General features: G+C 41.0%; 1 protein-coding gene across 1 annotated transcript in view; it reads right to left on the reverse strand.

Annotated features, from left to right (window-relative positions):
- Nucleotides 1–16,185, reverse strand: part of Dnah9 (dynein axonemal heavy chain 9) — a 430,757-nt gene that overhangs the window by 356,297 nt on the left and 58,275 nt on the right. The window contains exons 15-17 of the mRNA XM_008855701.3: nucleotides 10,614–10,749; nucleotides 5,803–5,999; nucleotides 5,267–5,691 (exon numbers count right to left, since the gene is read on the reverse strand). Coding sequence (XP_008853923.1) covers nucleotides 5,267–5,691; nucleotides 5,803–5,999; nucleotides 10,614–10,749 — 758 coding nt within the window. The remainder of the gene's footprint in view (nucleotides 1–5,266; nucleotides 5,692–5,802; nucleotides 6,000–10,613; nucleotides 10,750–16,185) is intronic.

Here is a 16,185-nt window from a genome sequence, read left to right on the forward strand (position 1 = left end):
AAACCTAAAAAACTACAGCCAATTTTGAAAGAGATGCAGCTTAGCTCTGGAAATTGTTATTGAATATGTCAATACTGTTGTAGTGAAATGCTTCTTCTAATTATGTGGTTATTAAATAAATAATTTTTTTAAATATGAGGGAATAAAAGAATGAGCAGGTATTTAGCCAGTGATGATTTGCTGACACTTCTGGTCTTTGCATCCTCAAAACGCATCAAGGATGATCTAAGTTGATACCACCCACGGACTTTGCATTTTCCATTGAACTTCTGGAGAAGTTCCCATCAAGAATAAAGTTCCTGGGAACCTGCTCATATGAGTCTATGGCAATGGTGTCAGCATACACAGGTCCCATGCAAACTCAGGTAGATAATAACCCAGCATAGAACTGGGAAAATGAACAATAGACCTCAACCTTATCTGAAGGAATATTGGCAAGTGATTGTTGCTGAATGAAGAAGAGCTGATCTTCCTAAAACAAGGTACTCTAGAGAGGTTAACTAGACTTAGTGGACGGACTTGTGCTGGGGAATGGCTGGGAACACTGACAACCCAGTGGGCCTGACAGGGATGAGAGAGTATATGGGCTCCAGTGGGAGGGTGCCGTAAAGACGGGGTTATAAAGATGATTGAGAGTTTTCGAGCTGTTCTGTATGAAATACAAAAAAAAAAAAAAAAAACTAATAAAAATTTTATTAAATTAAAAAAATAAATTCTATTTTCACAGAAAATATATTTTAAAATATTTTGTGCTAGGAACAAAAAATATAAAGCATAATCTTAACAAACCACATGCAAATTATTTTAAAGATAACAATTACAAAATTTTCTTGGCAAATAACAAGAGTTGACAAGTGGAAAAATCACATCCTTAAACAGGAACATTCAATTCTGTAAAGGTGGCAATTGCCAAATTTTCTATAGCCAACACAAAGGCAAAGAGAGGTCTCAAATGCCTCTTCCTGCCACAAACTGATGAATATGATTTATAGAAGAGAGGAATGACCAAGAACTATGGAGAGTTTTTAATGAAAATGAGCAGGTAGAGACTTGCTATACCAGATATCAAGATTTATTACAAAGCTACAGCATAGGATTTTGTCATAGTCAATAGCAATGGAGAAGGGACTAGTTAATGTAGAAGAGAATAAATATTCGACTTCTTGTAGGATACTGCCTGTGTTTTCTTCTAGCTGTTTCAGGGTTTCCAGTTGGAGTTGACTTTTGTGCTAGGTGAAAGGTAAGGGTCTAACTTCATTCTTCTACAGGTGGAGATCCAGTTTTGCCAGCACTATCTGTTGAAGATGCTGTCTTTCCTCCATTGTGTGTTCTTGGCACCTTTGTCAAATACCAGGTGGCTGACATTTCGTGCACTCATGTTTGGGCCTTCTATTATGTTCCATTGATCTATGTGTTTGTTTTTGTGCTAGTACCATGCTGTTTTTATGACTATAACTCTGGGTGGGTGGCACTGTAAATATAGCCAAATACACATGGTTGGAGAGGTCTCAGATCTTAGAGAAAACCTATCTCTGTCCTATCTCTAGACAAATGAAATTTCTTACTGTATGCTAAAATTGATCCTTATATTTGCAGACAAGTATATCGTACACTGTTCACTGAAGAAGCTTCAGTTTTCAGCAGATGGTGACTATTACAGGGTCCCACAACTGATCACACACGAGAATATATGTCCGAGAGATGCCCTAAGTGACACATCTACAGTGGAACTTCTACCCCTAAGGTTCATGGCACACAGTGGGACAGGGGTAGAGAGAATACTAACACATCCCTTAACTCTAACCAGTGAAGCTTCCTCATACAACAGCATGCAATGTGCATAGGCCATAGCTGGCCAAGTTTTAGACAATAAGAACCTGCAGATAGTGTGCTCCTGGATAGAGCTCCTATATTAAATCTCACCCACACATGGTTCAGGGACCATTGCGAAAGAAGAGGCAGAAAGATTGTAAGAGCTGGGGGTGGTGCAGGAGCATAAGGAAACAGAGGCTTTCAGGCCTCGGGAATTTGCTCATATGAACTTGCAAGAATGGTGGCAGCATGTACAAGACCCATGCTGACTCAATCAGACAAACATTCAACATAGAACTGGGGAAATGGGCAAAAGGCCCCCAACCCAAGCTGAGGAACTATTAGCAACTGACACTGCAGAATGAGGGAGAGTAGATATTCTTTAAGGGAGAGGCTCTATATGGGCTGACTAGACTCCAGGAGATGAATGTGCTCTGACATTGGGATACAAATGCTTGACTGGATAGGACTTAACATATATGACGAATGCATGAAATCTGGTGGGGGGGGCTATGAGGGTACAAATGGGGGACGGTCTCTAAATTTGATTAAGATCTATTATATGAAATGTACAAAAACTCAATAAAATATTAATTATATTAGCCGGGCATGGTGGCACACATCTTTAATCCCAGCACTTGGGAGGCAGAGTCAGGTGGATCTCTGTGAGCTCAAGGCTGGCCTGGTCTACATAGTGAGTTCCAGGCCAGCTGGGGCTACAGGGAGACCCTGTCTCAAAAAGGCCAAAAAAAAATTAATTATATTGTATGAAAATCACAAAAACAGTGTCCTAAAACTTTTAGAAAAGAATATAGAAGTGTCATCATGCTCTCAAGGCAAAAAATAATATATTTAAGAAGACAAAAGAACTTAAAGGAGAAGGTAAGTGCATTTGGCTACATTGAAACTAAGAGTCATTCATTAAATCCAAGTATCCCTCTCTGTACATGACGTTGGTTGGTTCTAGGACCACCCGTAGATACCAACTTCCGTAGATATTCAAGCCCCTTCTGTAGAATGGGAGTAGTATTTGCATTTTCCCTATACACAGCTTCCCATATACTTCAAATCACCTCTAGTTTATTTGCAATTATCTCAATCAATGCCAGTGCTCTATAGATAATTGCTCTTTCATACTGTTCAGGGAATAATGGCAAAGTCTGGACAAGTTCAATTCAAACACAGATTTGAAAAAATATTTTTGATGTGTGCTTGTTTGAATCTGCAGACTTATACCTTGTGGATATAGGGGACCATCTGTAAATGGAGTGGACAGAAAGACTCAAAACTGGAGACTATATTGGATAGCTGCGTATATGTGATTTATACAACTAGCAAAATATTTCACATGAAATGCCAGCAACTCTTAAATAGCAACAAATACAAAATAAAGTTCATCAGAAAAGTGAGGGGCGGGATAGGACTAGCACAGAAAAGGAAACACATTCACCAAAGACATGAAAAGAACTTATTCCTGATCAGAGCAGTGCAAAGCAGTCACCTCAATGAGATACCATGAAACTCCCATGGAAGAGGCCAGGGTGAAGCAGTCTGCCTGGACCAGGAGATACTGTGGACACTGGGACACAGAGACTCTTATACATGGCTGACTGTACCTTGGAGGGCATTTGCCATAGCATGCCTGCTCTTGACCTAACACTCTTCTCAGTACATAGCCTAAAGGAATAATTGCTCCTGCACATCACGATACACAGTATAACAGTATTTATAGCAATATTGTTGATATTGGCAAAACCATCAGTTTGTAGAGAGCAAGGACATGGGAGTCTGGGAGAGCTGGGAAGCATCTAGAACAATGTGGAGGGTCTTGTAGTACTTACATATGTAGTACTTACTTACACTTACTAACAGGCACTTGAAGTATCTGAATATGAGAGTAAGTAGGAGAATGGTTTGCTTTTGCTGCAACAAAGATGAATTGCTGAGGTACAGATGGGAATTGAGTTTAAACAGAGTCAGGGTTTTGAAGGGTTGAATTGAGAAGGAACAAAGAACTAGCCTGACAGGCAGCGAGAAGGGTCGGAAATTCTGATGGATCTGAAGAATTCTGTACTTCGGGGCTGCTGGGTAAGTGAGGTGGAAAGACAGCAGGTGTGGTCAGAAAATGGAATGGTGAGCTTTTGAAGAGAGAACAATTATTTGCCCATCTATCCCTCCCCTACTGAGAGCATAGCTTATAAGCAGGAACAGTCATATGGCAGGGAGAAGGGACATCCATGAGTCAACAAAACACATGGCAGGTGTCATGGAGACTTTGTGGGGATGTGAGGTCACTTGGGTGATGGGAAAGGAAGGATGAGAGCTTGTTGATAAGGCCTTCAATGATGAGGAAGAATGAGTCAGATCTAAGTAGGTGGCTTCAGCAAGGATGAGTGGCAGTTGGTGCTGTCTGGTGGAAGTCACTTCAGTGGAGCTGGTGACATTGAGGAGAATGGAGAGCAAGTGGTCTGCCAGGAGCAGGCAGCAGGCAGCAGTGGATACTTGTGTGCTCTAGGCTCCTCAGTCAGCAAAAGCTTTCCTGAACGTACCAAAACTAGCTGCTGCTTCCAAAGGAACCCTGGAAATCGGTTTAAATCATCCCCACAATGCTTCGCTTTGTACAGTGCTGGAGCATCACCCTTGCAAAGTCTCTTGTGGTTATTTTAAGTAGGTAATGCCTCAGTCTTGCTGTTTCCCATCTATCATAGCTCTAGACTGTGGATCAGAGCAGCTGCAGCACTGAGCAGGGTCAGCTCAGAAGCAAGGAGAGGGGTCAGGTGGGCTTCTTTGCAGTCATCTGACACACCAAGGCTTATCAGTAGACAGAGGGACTCTACCCCTTACCATCAAGATTTGGAGTAGAGACTGTGGGTGAAATTCTGGAGACAAGACTAAGATGGAGTGACCAGGGAACTGTCAACTTGTCAAGATCGTTCATGCAGAGGGCTGCTCTGAGTTAGAGGGCACAGTGCTGGGCTGAATGGCCTGGGTTACTGGAGAGAGTCCATGTGTGACATAGCTAGGATGGCACAGACAGGCACACAGGACCCTGGCACTCTACTGACTTCTACATTACACTGCTTGATCATCTGAACCAAGGAGTAAGTGGTAGGAAATGAAATCTAAGCATTAGACATTAGACCCCTCTCTGCCTCCTGGGCTTACAGATTTTACAGTTAATGCTGTGAAGGGATTTGGATCTGTGATTATGGTCTCTAATGTTATTTACCACTTACTAGGTGGCTCTGGCCCACTGAGCACCAAGTGGAAAATAAAACAGACCATTATCTGGAGAACAAAAGAAGGGACAGAATTGAAATTACTATGATATCTAAAAGTCTGGGAATGCAAACCAGCTGTTTTAATTTAATCAATGAATCAATGGGGATAGATACAAAGACAATTACAAGCATGCATCATTGGCAGCTGGGAAATAGTAGGACAATGGTGTTACCTGTTAGTGACATAGTCAACAAGATGCTGTTTGAACACGAGGCTCCACTTCTTAATTATGTTAAGCAGAGATGCCTTGAAGGGTCGCACATCGACTTTCATCCAGCCATCAAACACCTTGGTGGGCTCCAGGCTGCCCACCTCTTCATAGAGCTTTTCATAGGAGTCGATTTGTGCTTTGAAGTGATGGAGGAGGGGTGGATTCTCTGGAATGCCATCTTCTGCATGGGCTTCCATTTCCTCAGGTGTAAGGACACGCCCATACAGCAGAAACTGACTAAGAATCTCCTTCCGGTCCTCCACATAGAGGTAGGAATACTGGCTGAAGGTATTCCGGTAGCCACAGCAAAGGGTCATCACATTCTGTACTCTCTCCATGAGCATGCTCCGCAGCCTGGCCAAGTTGGCCATACCCTCCAGGTCACTCTGGTGGTGGGGGTTGGGGGTTGGGGAGGCACACAACAGTGGGGAGATTACACTGGTGCTTGCTTTGATGTTCCAGAAGTGGGGGAGGGCAGACAGCTGCAGATTCCCTACCTGATAGTGTGATGAGCCATCGTGTGAGGAGGGCCGGGGCACCAGGGATGAGATTGCAAAAATGCTGCTGACGAGACTCTCGATGATGTCATGGAGGCCCCCCTTCACTCCACAGTCCAGAGATGGATGGAAAACTAATTCGGGGATGGCAAGGCTGAGTTCTGCTTCAAATATTGGGGTGAGTCCAGCCTTATTCTCTGGAAAATTGAGCAACAAGAGAATGAAGAGTGGGGCAAGTGGGCGAAGCAGATGCCACTTTGAAACATCTGGAGTCGAGCATGTCTTTAAAGTGTAGGAAAACTGAAATGTAATTTTTGCCTGTAAAGGTGAGGACGTAGCCCTGCGGTGTTTCTCAGCAGGGGAACAGCTGACATTCTGAATGAGCACAGGCTTTCCCAGGGGCCCTGTAGGACATTTACTCTCTTTGTCCCCACAGGACACATTCTGGTGACTGGCCAACCCAAGTCTGTTCTATTCCCTCCCACAGTCTCAAATGCCTCCTGGAGGCAATGCCTGAAAACTCTCCTGAGTTTTCAAGACTGTCCTGTCAGAAGCAGTCCATTTCTTTACAGAAGAGCCCTGGCAGCCACCTCGTGAATGGTGCATACCCCACCCATGTCAACACTTGCACAGGAATTAAAAACTGAGAGTAAGTTATGACACTACTTTTCCTGCTTCTCTTCTAAAAACATAGAACTTATTTTTATTCTGTGGTCTTGCAGGGTTAAACATTTTTAAAACAGTGTAAATAATTCACAGATTCCTGATTATTGGCTAGGTGAAGTTGCCTTACTAAAATCAAATAAAAATACAACACAGAGCACAATGTTCTAAGTCTACGTTAATGGGAGATGTTGGAAGGGAGGGAGTGGGCATTGATTTGATCAAAACACCTTATATGCATGAAGAAAATTCTTAATAATTTTTTAAGTTAAAAAAATCTTTACCAGTAAGCACTTACTGCCATGTATCTTTTAGATAGTAGAAATATTTGGAAGTATTATGGGTTGGGTAGTGTGCGTGGAGGAGGCGTCTCACTGAACCATTGCCCTCTTAGTTCCTAGAACTAGAGCTATAATTGGACATGCAACCAAATTCCTCAGCCCCACCTGCAGTTATTGGTGGTAATGTGATTGCCTCACTGGTGGAAGGTGGAAAGGAGCACCACTTGGGGCAGGGGCACTTGAGAGGTAAGTAAACCTTCTCTATACATTCTTTCATTCCCTCCCACAGACTAGAGCTTGGGTGGGACCTGACTCAATCATGGAATGAAGCCAGGGCCCTAGAGAATAGCAGAACCATAGGATAGGAAGAGCCTGCCACAAACCGGAATGCTAACAATGGACTATTAACTTGTGGGGTGGCGGGGGTGGCTTCTTTGTCCCTTAAGTCACTTCAGTCACTTTATGGACACAGCTTTTGTGCCATAGCCTAGCTATTCACTTTAAACAAACAAACAAACAAACAAACAAACAAACAAACAAAAAACCCAAAACAAGACTATATCCGCAAAGATCCTGTGTAAGATTACCATCTTGCTTTTAAAATTGCAAGGATCAAATGGTGAATTTATATTGTGGGATTCAGGGGATTCCCAATGAGTGTATTTTTTTTAAGGTTTTTAAAAATTTTTTTATTTATTTTTATTTTATGTGTATGAGTGTTATGCCTGCATGTGTGTAAGTGTGCCCATGTAATGCAATGCCCATAGAACTGAGAAGAGAGCATCAGATCCCCGGAACTGGATTTCGATGGTTGTTAGCTGCCATGTGGGTACTGGGATTCAAACCCAGGTCTTCTGTAAGAACAGCCAGTGGTCTTAACCGATGAGCCATCTCTTCAGTCCAATAAGTGTATTTTTGACTTAAGAGAATATAAGTTTACCAATAGCGTAGCACATCTAATCTCCAGCACTGAAAAAACAAAAAAAACTAAACATAAACAACAAAATCCTGTGGAATTAGGTTTTAGATTTGTTTGTGTTATTTATCTGAAGCGCATGGGGTTAGAAGTACTTCAGAAGAATGGAAGAATAGTTTTGGATTTACAGGACTTTTACCACGTGTGCTGGTACAAGAACAGAATCCCTACACTGGATATGATGCAGACATGATTATTATAAAAGGAAAATTACTGTCCTTCCATAAGAGGTAAGAGGAGACTACTTCTTGGAGGGATAGGTAGCATGTAGCTTTCTTTTAATGCAAGATTTTGGCTTTGAACTATGACAAGGAGGCCAGCTCAAGCTGCAAGAATGTATAGGCTTCAGCTAACCCAGAAAGACAAAGTTGGTAAAGTAGACCTAACAAGAAAAGCTAATGTCTTCAAGCCATTTTGTTTCCCCTCAGCTAGCCAGTACCTTTAAAACGTCTTTTTTTTAGAGAAAAGATCTTGCTGTAGCCCAGCTGGTCTGGAATTTGTTATGTAGCCCCTGCTGGCTTCAAACTTGCAATCCTCCTGCCTTAGTCTCCTAGGTGCTAGCATTACAGATGTGTGCCACCACCCCTGGCTTTATATTTTACCTATAATGCCTCAACTCAAGCAGCTATAAAGCCCAACTTCTGCCTACTCAAAGAATTTAGAGGCTTGTCTTTGGAAGAAAGCTGTTCCCCTGTCATCTTGTCTCCATGGAGAGAAGGTAACTTCCGAAATCTTTAGGAAAGACTACTAGCTCTTCTCTCCATCTTTTGTTTCCACTCTACCTTACCACTAGATAACAAGTGACACATCAGGCCATTCCACATCTGGAAAGTCAGACAGCCACTGGGCAAAGGTGGAGTCACTACACTGAAATGCCATTGATCAGCTCTGCCTGCACCCACATGTGACTATGGCACCTTCCTGGGTCCAAGAAAAGGCAGAGGGGAAGGCTGCTCAAACCTCCAACATCAGAGAAATCTGGTCAATTCACTAAGGAGAAAGCTTCCATGCTGGTACCTAGGAGTCAATTCTCCAACCTTGGTACCTGAGTTCCATGCCCTTGACCCTAGAAGCTAACCCATTTTCTTAGTATTGGATTCTCTTGGACTTGCTGCAGTATTTCTTTAAATTTGGAGCATCTCTGCTCTGTTCAGGCAGAGACCACACTTCACACCTCATACTTTCCAGCTACCAAGACCCCTGGGTTGTTTCTGGGGGGGGTCACACTGTGCTGAGCAGTGCTCCCATCTGTATTCACAACCTAGGTGCTTGCATGTACCCTCTTTTCTGGGCTGGATGTCTGGACTCAGCATAGTCTACTATTTTATCTCTGCACTTGATTTCTATGCTTGGATTGGATATGGTATATTAAACTCTCATCTCACTTTCATCTTCTCTGCCTTCAAAATTTTCACCTCTGCTGTTGTGTTTTGACTCATTCTTCAATATGACCCTTGCTAGGCAACTCAGAGTCTACTATAATGTAAAGATCTAATTTAACTCTTTGTCCTGAACTTTCCTACCTTGTTTATCTCACCATTCACTAACCAAGTTTAACACGCTATAAGATTTTTGACTCTGTTCCCTTTACCACAGTTTACCCTAATTCAAAGCCCTTACCTATTTTCTCCTTTATATATTTAAAAAATGTTTGTTAATTTGTTGAGAATTTCATACAATTTATTTTGACCCCATTCTCTCTTCCTCCCCCATCCCACATCTATCCCACCTCCCTACCCACCCAGCTTTGTTTTATCTTTTTAAACCCATTAGTCCAATTTGTATTGCCCAAATACACTTGGGTATGGAGCCTGCCCAGGAACATGGCTGACTTAGTATGGGTCACATCCTTAAAGAAAACTGACTTCTCCGATTAGCTATCAAATGTCAATAACTCCTCAGCTAGGGGTGTGGCTTCCTGCCTACGTGCCTCCTCCATGCTGTACTTTTGTCTGGCTTGAGACTGAGCAGGTCTTGTGCTGTCACAGCCACTGTGAGTTCAGATGTACATCTGCTCTGTTGTCTGGAAAATGCTGTTTCTTTGTAGCCACCCACCACCTCTGGTTCTTAGTCTTTTTCTTTGCACTTCCTCAGCCTTGGTGGGCAAGAGTGTATAAAGATACCCCATCGTTTTTTAAAGAAAGCCTCAGGCTCGTGAGTATGCTCTCACATAGCCGCTGCTACACTGCTTTGCTTTTTGTTTGTTTGAGACAGGATCTCACTGTTGGCTGACTAGCCTAGAACTCCCCAAGTTGACCAGGCTGGCCTGGAACTCATACAGATCCACCTGCCTCTGCCTCTCTAATGCTGGGATTAGAAGTATTGCTACCATGCCTAGCTCCCTTATTTTTAAGTTTCAAAGAAGCCCTTTACCTCCTTAATATATCTTTTCCTTCTAAAAGCTACCTTCACCCTTGCTATGTGTCTCTTTTCACACACATCTTCTGTCTGTTTTTTCCACTTTACCTGGCTACTACAAACCTTCTGTGTTCTCAAAATGCCACAGAGACAGAACGTGTGGAGCTTTAAGGCACAGAATGTCCCTTCTAGTTGTACTGTGAGTCAAGTGTGGAGGAAGCTGTCCTTAGTAACTACTTCTGTCTGCACTAACTTAGTCATTCCTCTGCTGGAGCTTGGCGTTGGTGGAGTTCACTTATTTGCTTTTGCTACGGGCTTCATGATCTTGCAGCTTGCTCTAAGACATAATTTTTAAAGGGTTGGGAATCTTTTCCCTTTGAACCACCCTTCACTGGTTTACCATGTATCATTCACAAAATGTCTCCACATTTTGGGAAATATCACAGAACCTCCACTACACTTCACTTTAACACAACAGAATCTACTGATGTTTTCTACCCAGTCATAATCCATATCTATCAGCTGGAAGGTACCAGTGTTTTCCAGTAGGTACTTGAGGGAGCATTCGATGGCAAGAAAGAATCCGTCCAGCAACATTTCATCTATATAGTTAACATAAGTCTTCCAGATGCTGGAGGATGGATCTGCTGAAAACAGAACCAGGTTTTCCTATAAAAGAAAGGAGAAAGTTTGTAAACCATATTCAGTAGCACAGAAGAATCATCATCAATAGATATGAACAAAGTACATGGAGGGAAAAAAGACTTCCATGAAAAATTTGCTGTTTAACACTTCCTTAGGATCTGTTCTGTCGAATGGGTATAGCCATTGATTGAAAGAAACACAAATCATTCCATAAAGGAGATATGGGGTCTTTTCCTGTCCCCAAGGAAGGAGGCTAGGGTTGGCTGTCTCCTCAGGAGGAATGCTAAGGGACACAGCTTTGCCAGCACTCACTGCTCATACTGTTGAGAGAAGCACATCAGAGCAGTAGGGATGGCTGAGAGCAGAGGCTTTATGATCCTGGATAATCCTTAAAAATGGCTGTGGGTGGCATTTGATATTAATGAAAGTCCTTCATCATACTGAGTGATTTAGAAAACACATCACACAAGGAATACATCCCTTCCTATCTCTCTACTCTCTCCTTTTCCTTCTTTTTTACATGACCCAGAGGACACCCCAAGGATCACCATGGTAGCGAGGTTTGGACATCAAGATGAGGGAGATAATGATGCCCAATACAGAAATGATTCACTTTTCATAATGTTAATTATTAAGGCTTCACAATGGTTTTCCAGGGATCTGATGTTTTCAGAGAAGATAGCAGGAAACTTGAAGAGGTAACTCTCCTGGATGACTCATACCTACCCCTTTAGGAAACATTGCCATATTACAGATCCTGCTGGATCTTAATGATTTCACGATCTTGTTTTTAAGTGACACGATTCTATAATTTTCAAGGTGCATTACCCACATTCCCATCCTAAGTAGATTTAAGGTTTTCTTAATGACTTTAAGCCCATCATTATGCAAATGGTAATATGCGATGATGCGCAGTTGCCTGCAGGTGTCAAGATGTATGTTTCTACAGTAAATAACTGCTAGACTTATTTTATGTGACAAACTTTTATTTCATTAAAGAAACAGGCTTAGGAAATAGTATGGATTTTGGAATTAGCAGAAAAGAACAACACAGTTGTGAAGCAAACAAACAAACAAACAAACAAGCCAAGCATGGTGTCTCATACCTATAATCTCAGCACTCAGAGGCTGAGGCAGAATCATGAGTTCAAGGTCAGTCTGGGGTATTCAGAAAGATCCTGTCTAAAAAAACATCAAGTAACCAACCAAGTAAACCAAAGAATCTCCAAAGATTTGGTAAGTAGGAGATCCAAAAAGCTTACAGACTCCAAGTAGGATGAATGACATGAAAATCCATGTAGACACAACATAGCCAAACTGAGAATAATAAAAGATTAAGAATCTATTAAAAGCAACTTGAGAAGAGGCAATACATCAGAGAGAAACAAAGATACGAATCACACCTTCTTTTGAAACACGTTGAGGGGATGAAGACAAAGCAGGAATGTGTGAAAGAAAAACAAGACTACACAGAATTCGAGATCCAATGAAACTGTCCTTCAAAAACAAAGGTGAAATTAGGGCATGTCTTGATAAAAGCTGCTAGAATGTGTCACCAGCAGGCCTGAATGTCAAGAAAGTAAAGAATTTTTTTATGTTTAAAAGAAATGAACCCAGGTGGTAGCTCAGATCTATGGAAAAGAATAAAAGCATGAAAATGGTGTGCATGTGGATTAGCAGAGAACACTATCATTAGTTTTCTTAAATATTTTTTACTGGGGCTGGAGCACTGACTATTCTTGCAGAGGACCCAGGTTCAGTTTCTAGCATCTACATGGTAGCTAACAACCTTTTGTAACTCCAGTTCCAGGGAACCTGACACCCTCTTCTGGCTTCTGCAGGCATTGCACAACATGCATACACTTAGATACATGCAGGCAAAATACTCATACACATAAAATAAACACTTCTTCCCTAGCTCACTGCCATCTTAGCTTTTAGACTTCCCTAGACCACAGGGACCCTATTCCATCCCAGATCTGTGAGTACTTCAGCTTGGCAGAGTGAGTCACTCCCTGCCACCTCAGCTCTCAGCCCAGCCTGGGTCTTGGGAATCTTTTCCAGTTCCAAACTTACAGTTTTTAGCTCAGTCCCTGAGACCTCCCTGTGCCCTGCCATCTGAGCTCTGTTTGTTCCAGATCTACAAACTTCCAACCTAACCTACCAGTCAACCTGCTCATATAGCAGCAGCTCCATCCCAGCCTGCTGATCCAGGATTTGTGTAGCCAATCCTGAAATTGCAAGTCAAAAGTTGCACCTCTTTTGCGGCTTCAGGGCTGACATTTTAAACTCTGCTTAACGAATTAGACCCTCCCCAGGCTGTCTGTGTCCCCACTTTGTAGCCCCCCTCCTATTCATCAGACCTCAGGGTAAGCCTAGTTAGAGCCTGCCCACTGGGTCTTCATCCTCCTGCTCTGAAGACCAGCTACATTCTCACTGCTCCAGGACTCACATTACTCTGCTTAGCTAGTTAGACCCTCCCCACTCTGTCTCCATCTCCTCTTTGGGCACAGTTCTCCTCCTACCCCTCCCATCTAAGAGCTCCAGACTAGCCTTTGAGAACCCAGCCACTGGATTCCCCCATAGTCTGGAACTGGGCCTCAGTCCCTTCCAACCTGCTCTTGACTAGCAAGACTGAAACCCTACTATCCCACCAATAAAAAATCAAAAGTGAGAGCCTGAAGCACAGAACAACTAACTATTTATACCAGATCAAAAAGCAACCAAGCTACATCAACAGTATAAAGAGAACCAAAATTCAACTAAACAAAGGCAGGTTAGAATTTCATGGCAGACACACAACCAACAAAAGAAAACAAAAATAATATAAAAACCCAAGATAATATGTTCTCACCAAAACCCATCAGTCCCAACACAAACGTAATACAATGAGAAACACCCAGAGGAACCCCAAGATGAAGAATTTAAAAGAACAATCATAAACATGATCAAAGAATTCAATGGCTTTAAAGAACACAAATAGCTCAAAGAACTCAAAGGGGATAAGAATAAACTTCTGAATGAAGCTCAAGGAAATATGACTATAAGGCTGAATGAAATGACAAAGACAATTCAGGACTTGAAAAATGAATTCATGAAAGAGGTAGAAATATTGATGAAAATTCAGGTTGAAATGAATATGGAACTTGAAAAACTTAACAAGCCAATTTGAAGTGACAGGAGATAACCTCAGCAGCAGAATGAATCAAATGGAAAAGGGAATATCAAGACTGGAAAAAAAAGTTGAAGAATTGGATGTTCAAGAAAAGAATATGAAAAAAAATTAAAAAGACATGAATGGAATATGCAGGAAATGTGGGACACCATGAAAAGGCCAAATCTACCCATCATAGGCATAGAGGAAGGAGAAGAATCTCAAGTCAATGGTATTACCAGAACTTCAGCAGGATTATAGAAGAAAACTTCCTTAACTTAAGGAGAGACATACCTATATGGATACAAGAAGCACACAGAACACCAATTAGACAGGACCAGAACAGAATTCCTCATGACATATCCTAGTAAAAAAACCAAATGTTCAGAATAAAGAGAGGGTACTGAAAATTGCAAGAGAAAATCAAGTTACTTTTAAAGGAAAGCCCACCAGAATTACAGTTGACTTTTCAATGCAAAGTATAAAAGCCAAACGAGTCTGAAGCAAAGTATTCCAAGTTCTAAATGACCATAGGTACCAACCAAGATTACCTTACCTAGCAAGACTGTCTTTCATAGTTGAAGGGGAAAAAATCTTCTATGATATAAGTAGGCTGAAAGAATTCATATCCACCAAACCAGCCCTACAGAGAATACTTGAAGCAATACACAAGACTGAAGATAGAAATGACCATACTCAAGAGGTTACTGAAAGAAAACAAATGAAGGTATAAAGTATGGAAACACAAAATAGAACTAAGAACACAAACAGAAAATAAAGTGACAGTAACCAATATACACTTTTCAATAACTACTCTAAATATCGATGACCTCCACTCCCCAGTCAAAAGATACAGGTTAATTGAAGGTATTAAGAAACAAAATCCATCTATTTGTTGTCTACAGGAAACTCATCTGACCCCCAAGGATATGCACCACCTTTGGGTGAAAGGATAGAAATAATATTCCAAGCAAGTAGCACTAAGAAACAAGAAGGAATTGCTATTCTAATATCTGACAAAATAGAATTCAAGTTAAAATTAATCAGAAGAGCTAGAGAAGGCCATCACATTCTGATCAAGAAAAAAATATACCAAGAAGACATCACAATCATGAACATACATGCACCAAATTCTGGTGTACCCAATTTCATAAAAACAGTACTACTGAACCTTAAGACACAGATTAACCCCAACTTGGTAATAGTAGACGACTTTAAAACCCCCACTTTCTTCAATATACAGGTCATCTTGACAAAGAATAAGAGAAACATCTGAATTAAATGATATCAAATGGACCTAACACATATCTACTGAATAGTCTACCAAAGCACCAAAGAATACACATTCTACTCAACGGCCAATGGAAATTTCTCTAAAATAGATCACATACAGGACAAACCTCAACAAATACAAAAAATGAAATAATTCTATGTATTCTATTGGACCCCAACACAATAAAACTTAAAATCAACAGAAAAAGAAGCTCTAGTAACTGCATGAACTTATGGAGATTAAACAACACACTCCTGAATGATAGATGTGTTAGGTCCAAAATTAAGAAAGAAATAAAAATATTCCTGGAACTAAACAAAAAGGACAATACAACATGACAAAACCTCTGGGACACGCTGAAAGCTGTCCTTAGAGGGAAGTTTACACATTCTACTCAACGGCCAATGGAAATTTCTCTAAAATAGATCACATACAGGACAAACCTCAACAAATACAAAAAATGAAATAATTCTATGTATTCTATTGGACCCCAACACAATAAAACTTAAAATCAACAGAAAAAGAAGCTCTAGTAACTGCATGAACTTATGGAGATTAAACAACACACTCCTGAATGATAGATGTGTTAAAGAACAAATCAAAAAAGAAATGAAAGTATTTCTGGAACTAATGAAAATGGTAACACAACACAACCTCTGAAACACATTAAAAGCAGTCCTAAAGGGGAGATTTGTAGCTTGAAGCACCTATATTAAAATATCATGAAGAGCAGAAATAAATGACTTAATGGCACAACTCAAGAATTTGGAAAAGCAAGAACAAACCAAACCTAAATCTAACAGATGAGAATGAATAATAAAAATAAGAGCAGATCAATGAAGTAGAAACAAAAAATTACAAAGAATCAATGAATCTAAGAGCTGATTCTTTGAAAAGATGAACAAGAGAGACCCTTAGCCCAGCTAATCAAAGAAGAAAAAGATCAAATTCAAATCAACAAAATGAGAGACGAAAGGGGAATCATCACAAGAGACACCAAGAAGACCCAAAGAGACACCAAGAAGACCCAAAG

The sequence above is a fragment of the Nannospalax galili genome, unplaced genomic scaffold (genome assembly GCF_000622305.1).
Source record: "Nannospalax galili isolate Female #2095 unplaced genomic scaffold, S.galili_v1.0 scaffold146, whole genome shotgun sequence".
Classification (NCBI taxonomy): Eukaryota; Metazoa; Chordata; class Mammalia; order Rodentia; family Spalacidae; genus Nannospalax; species Nannospalax galili.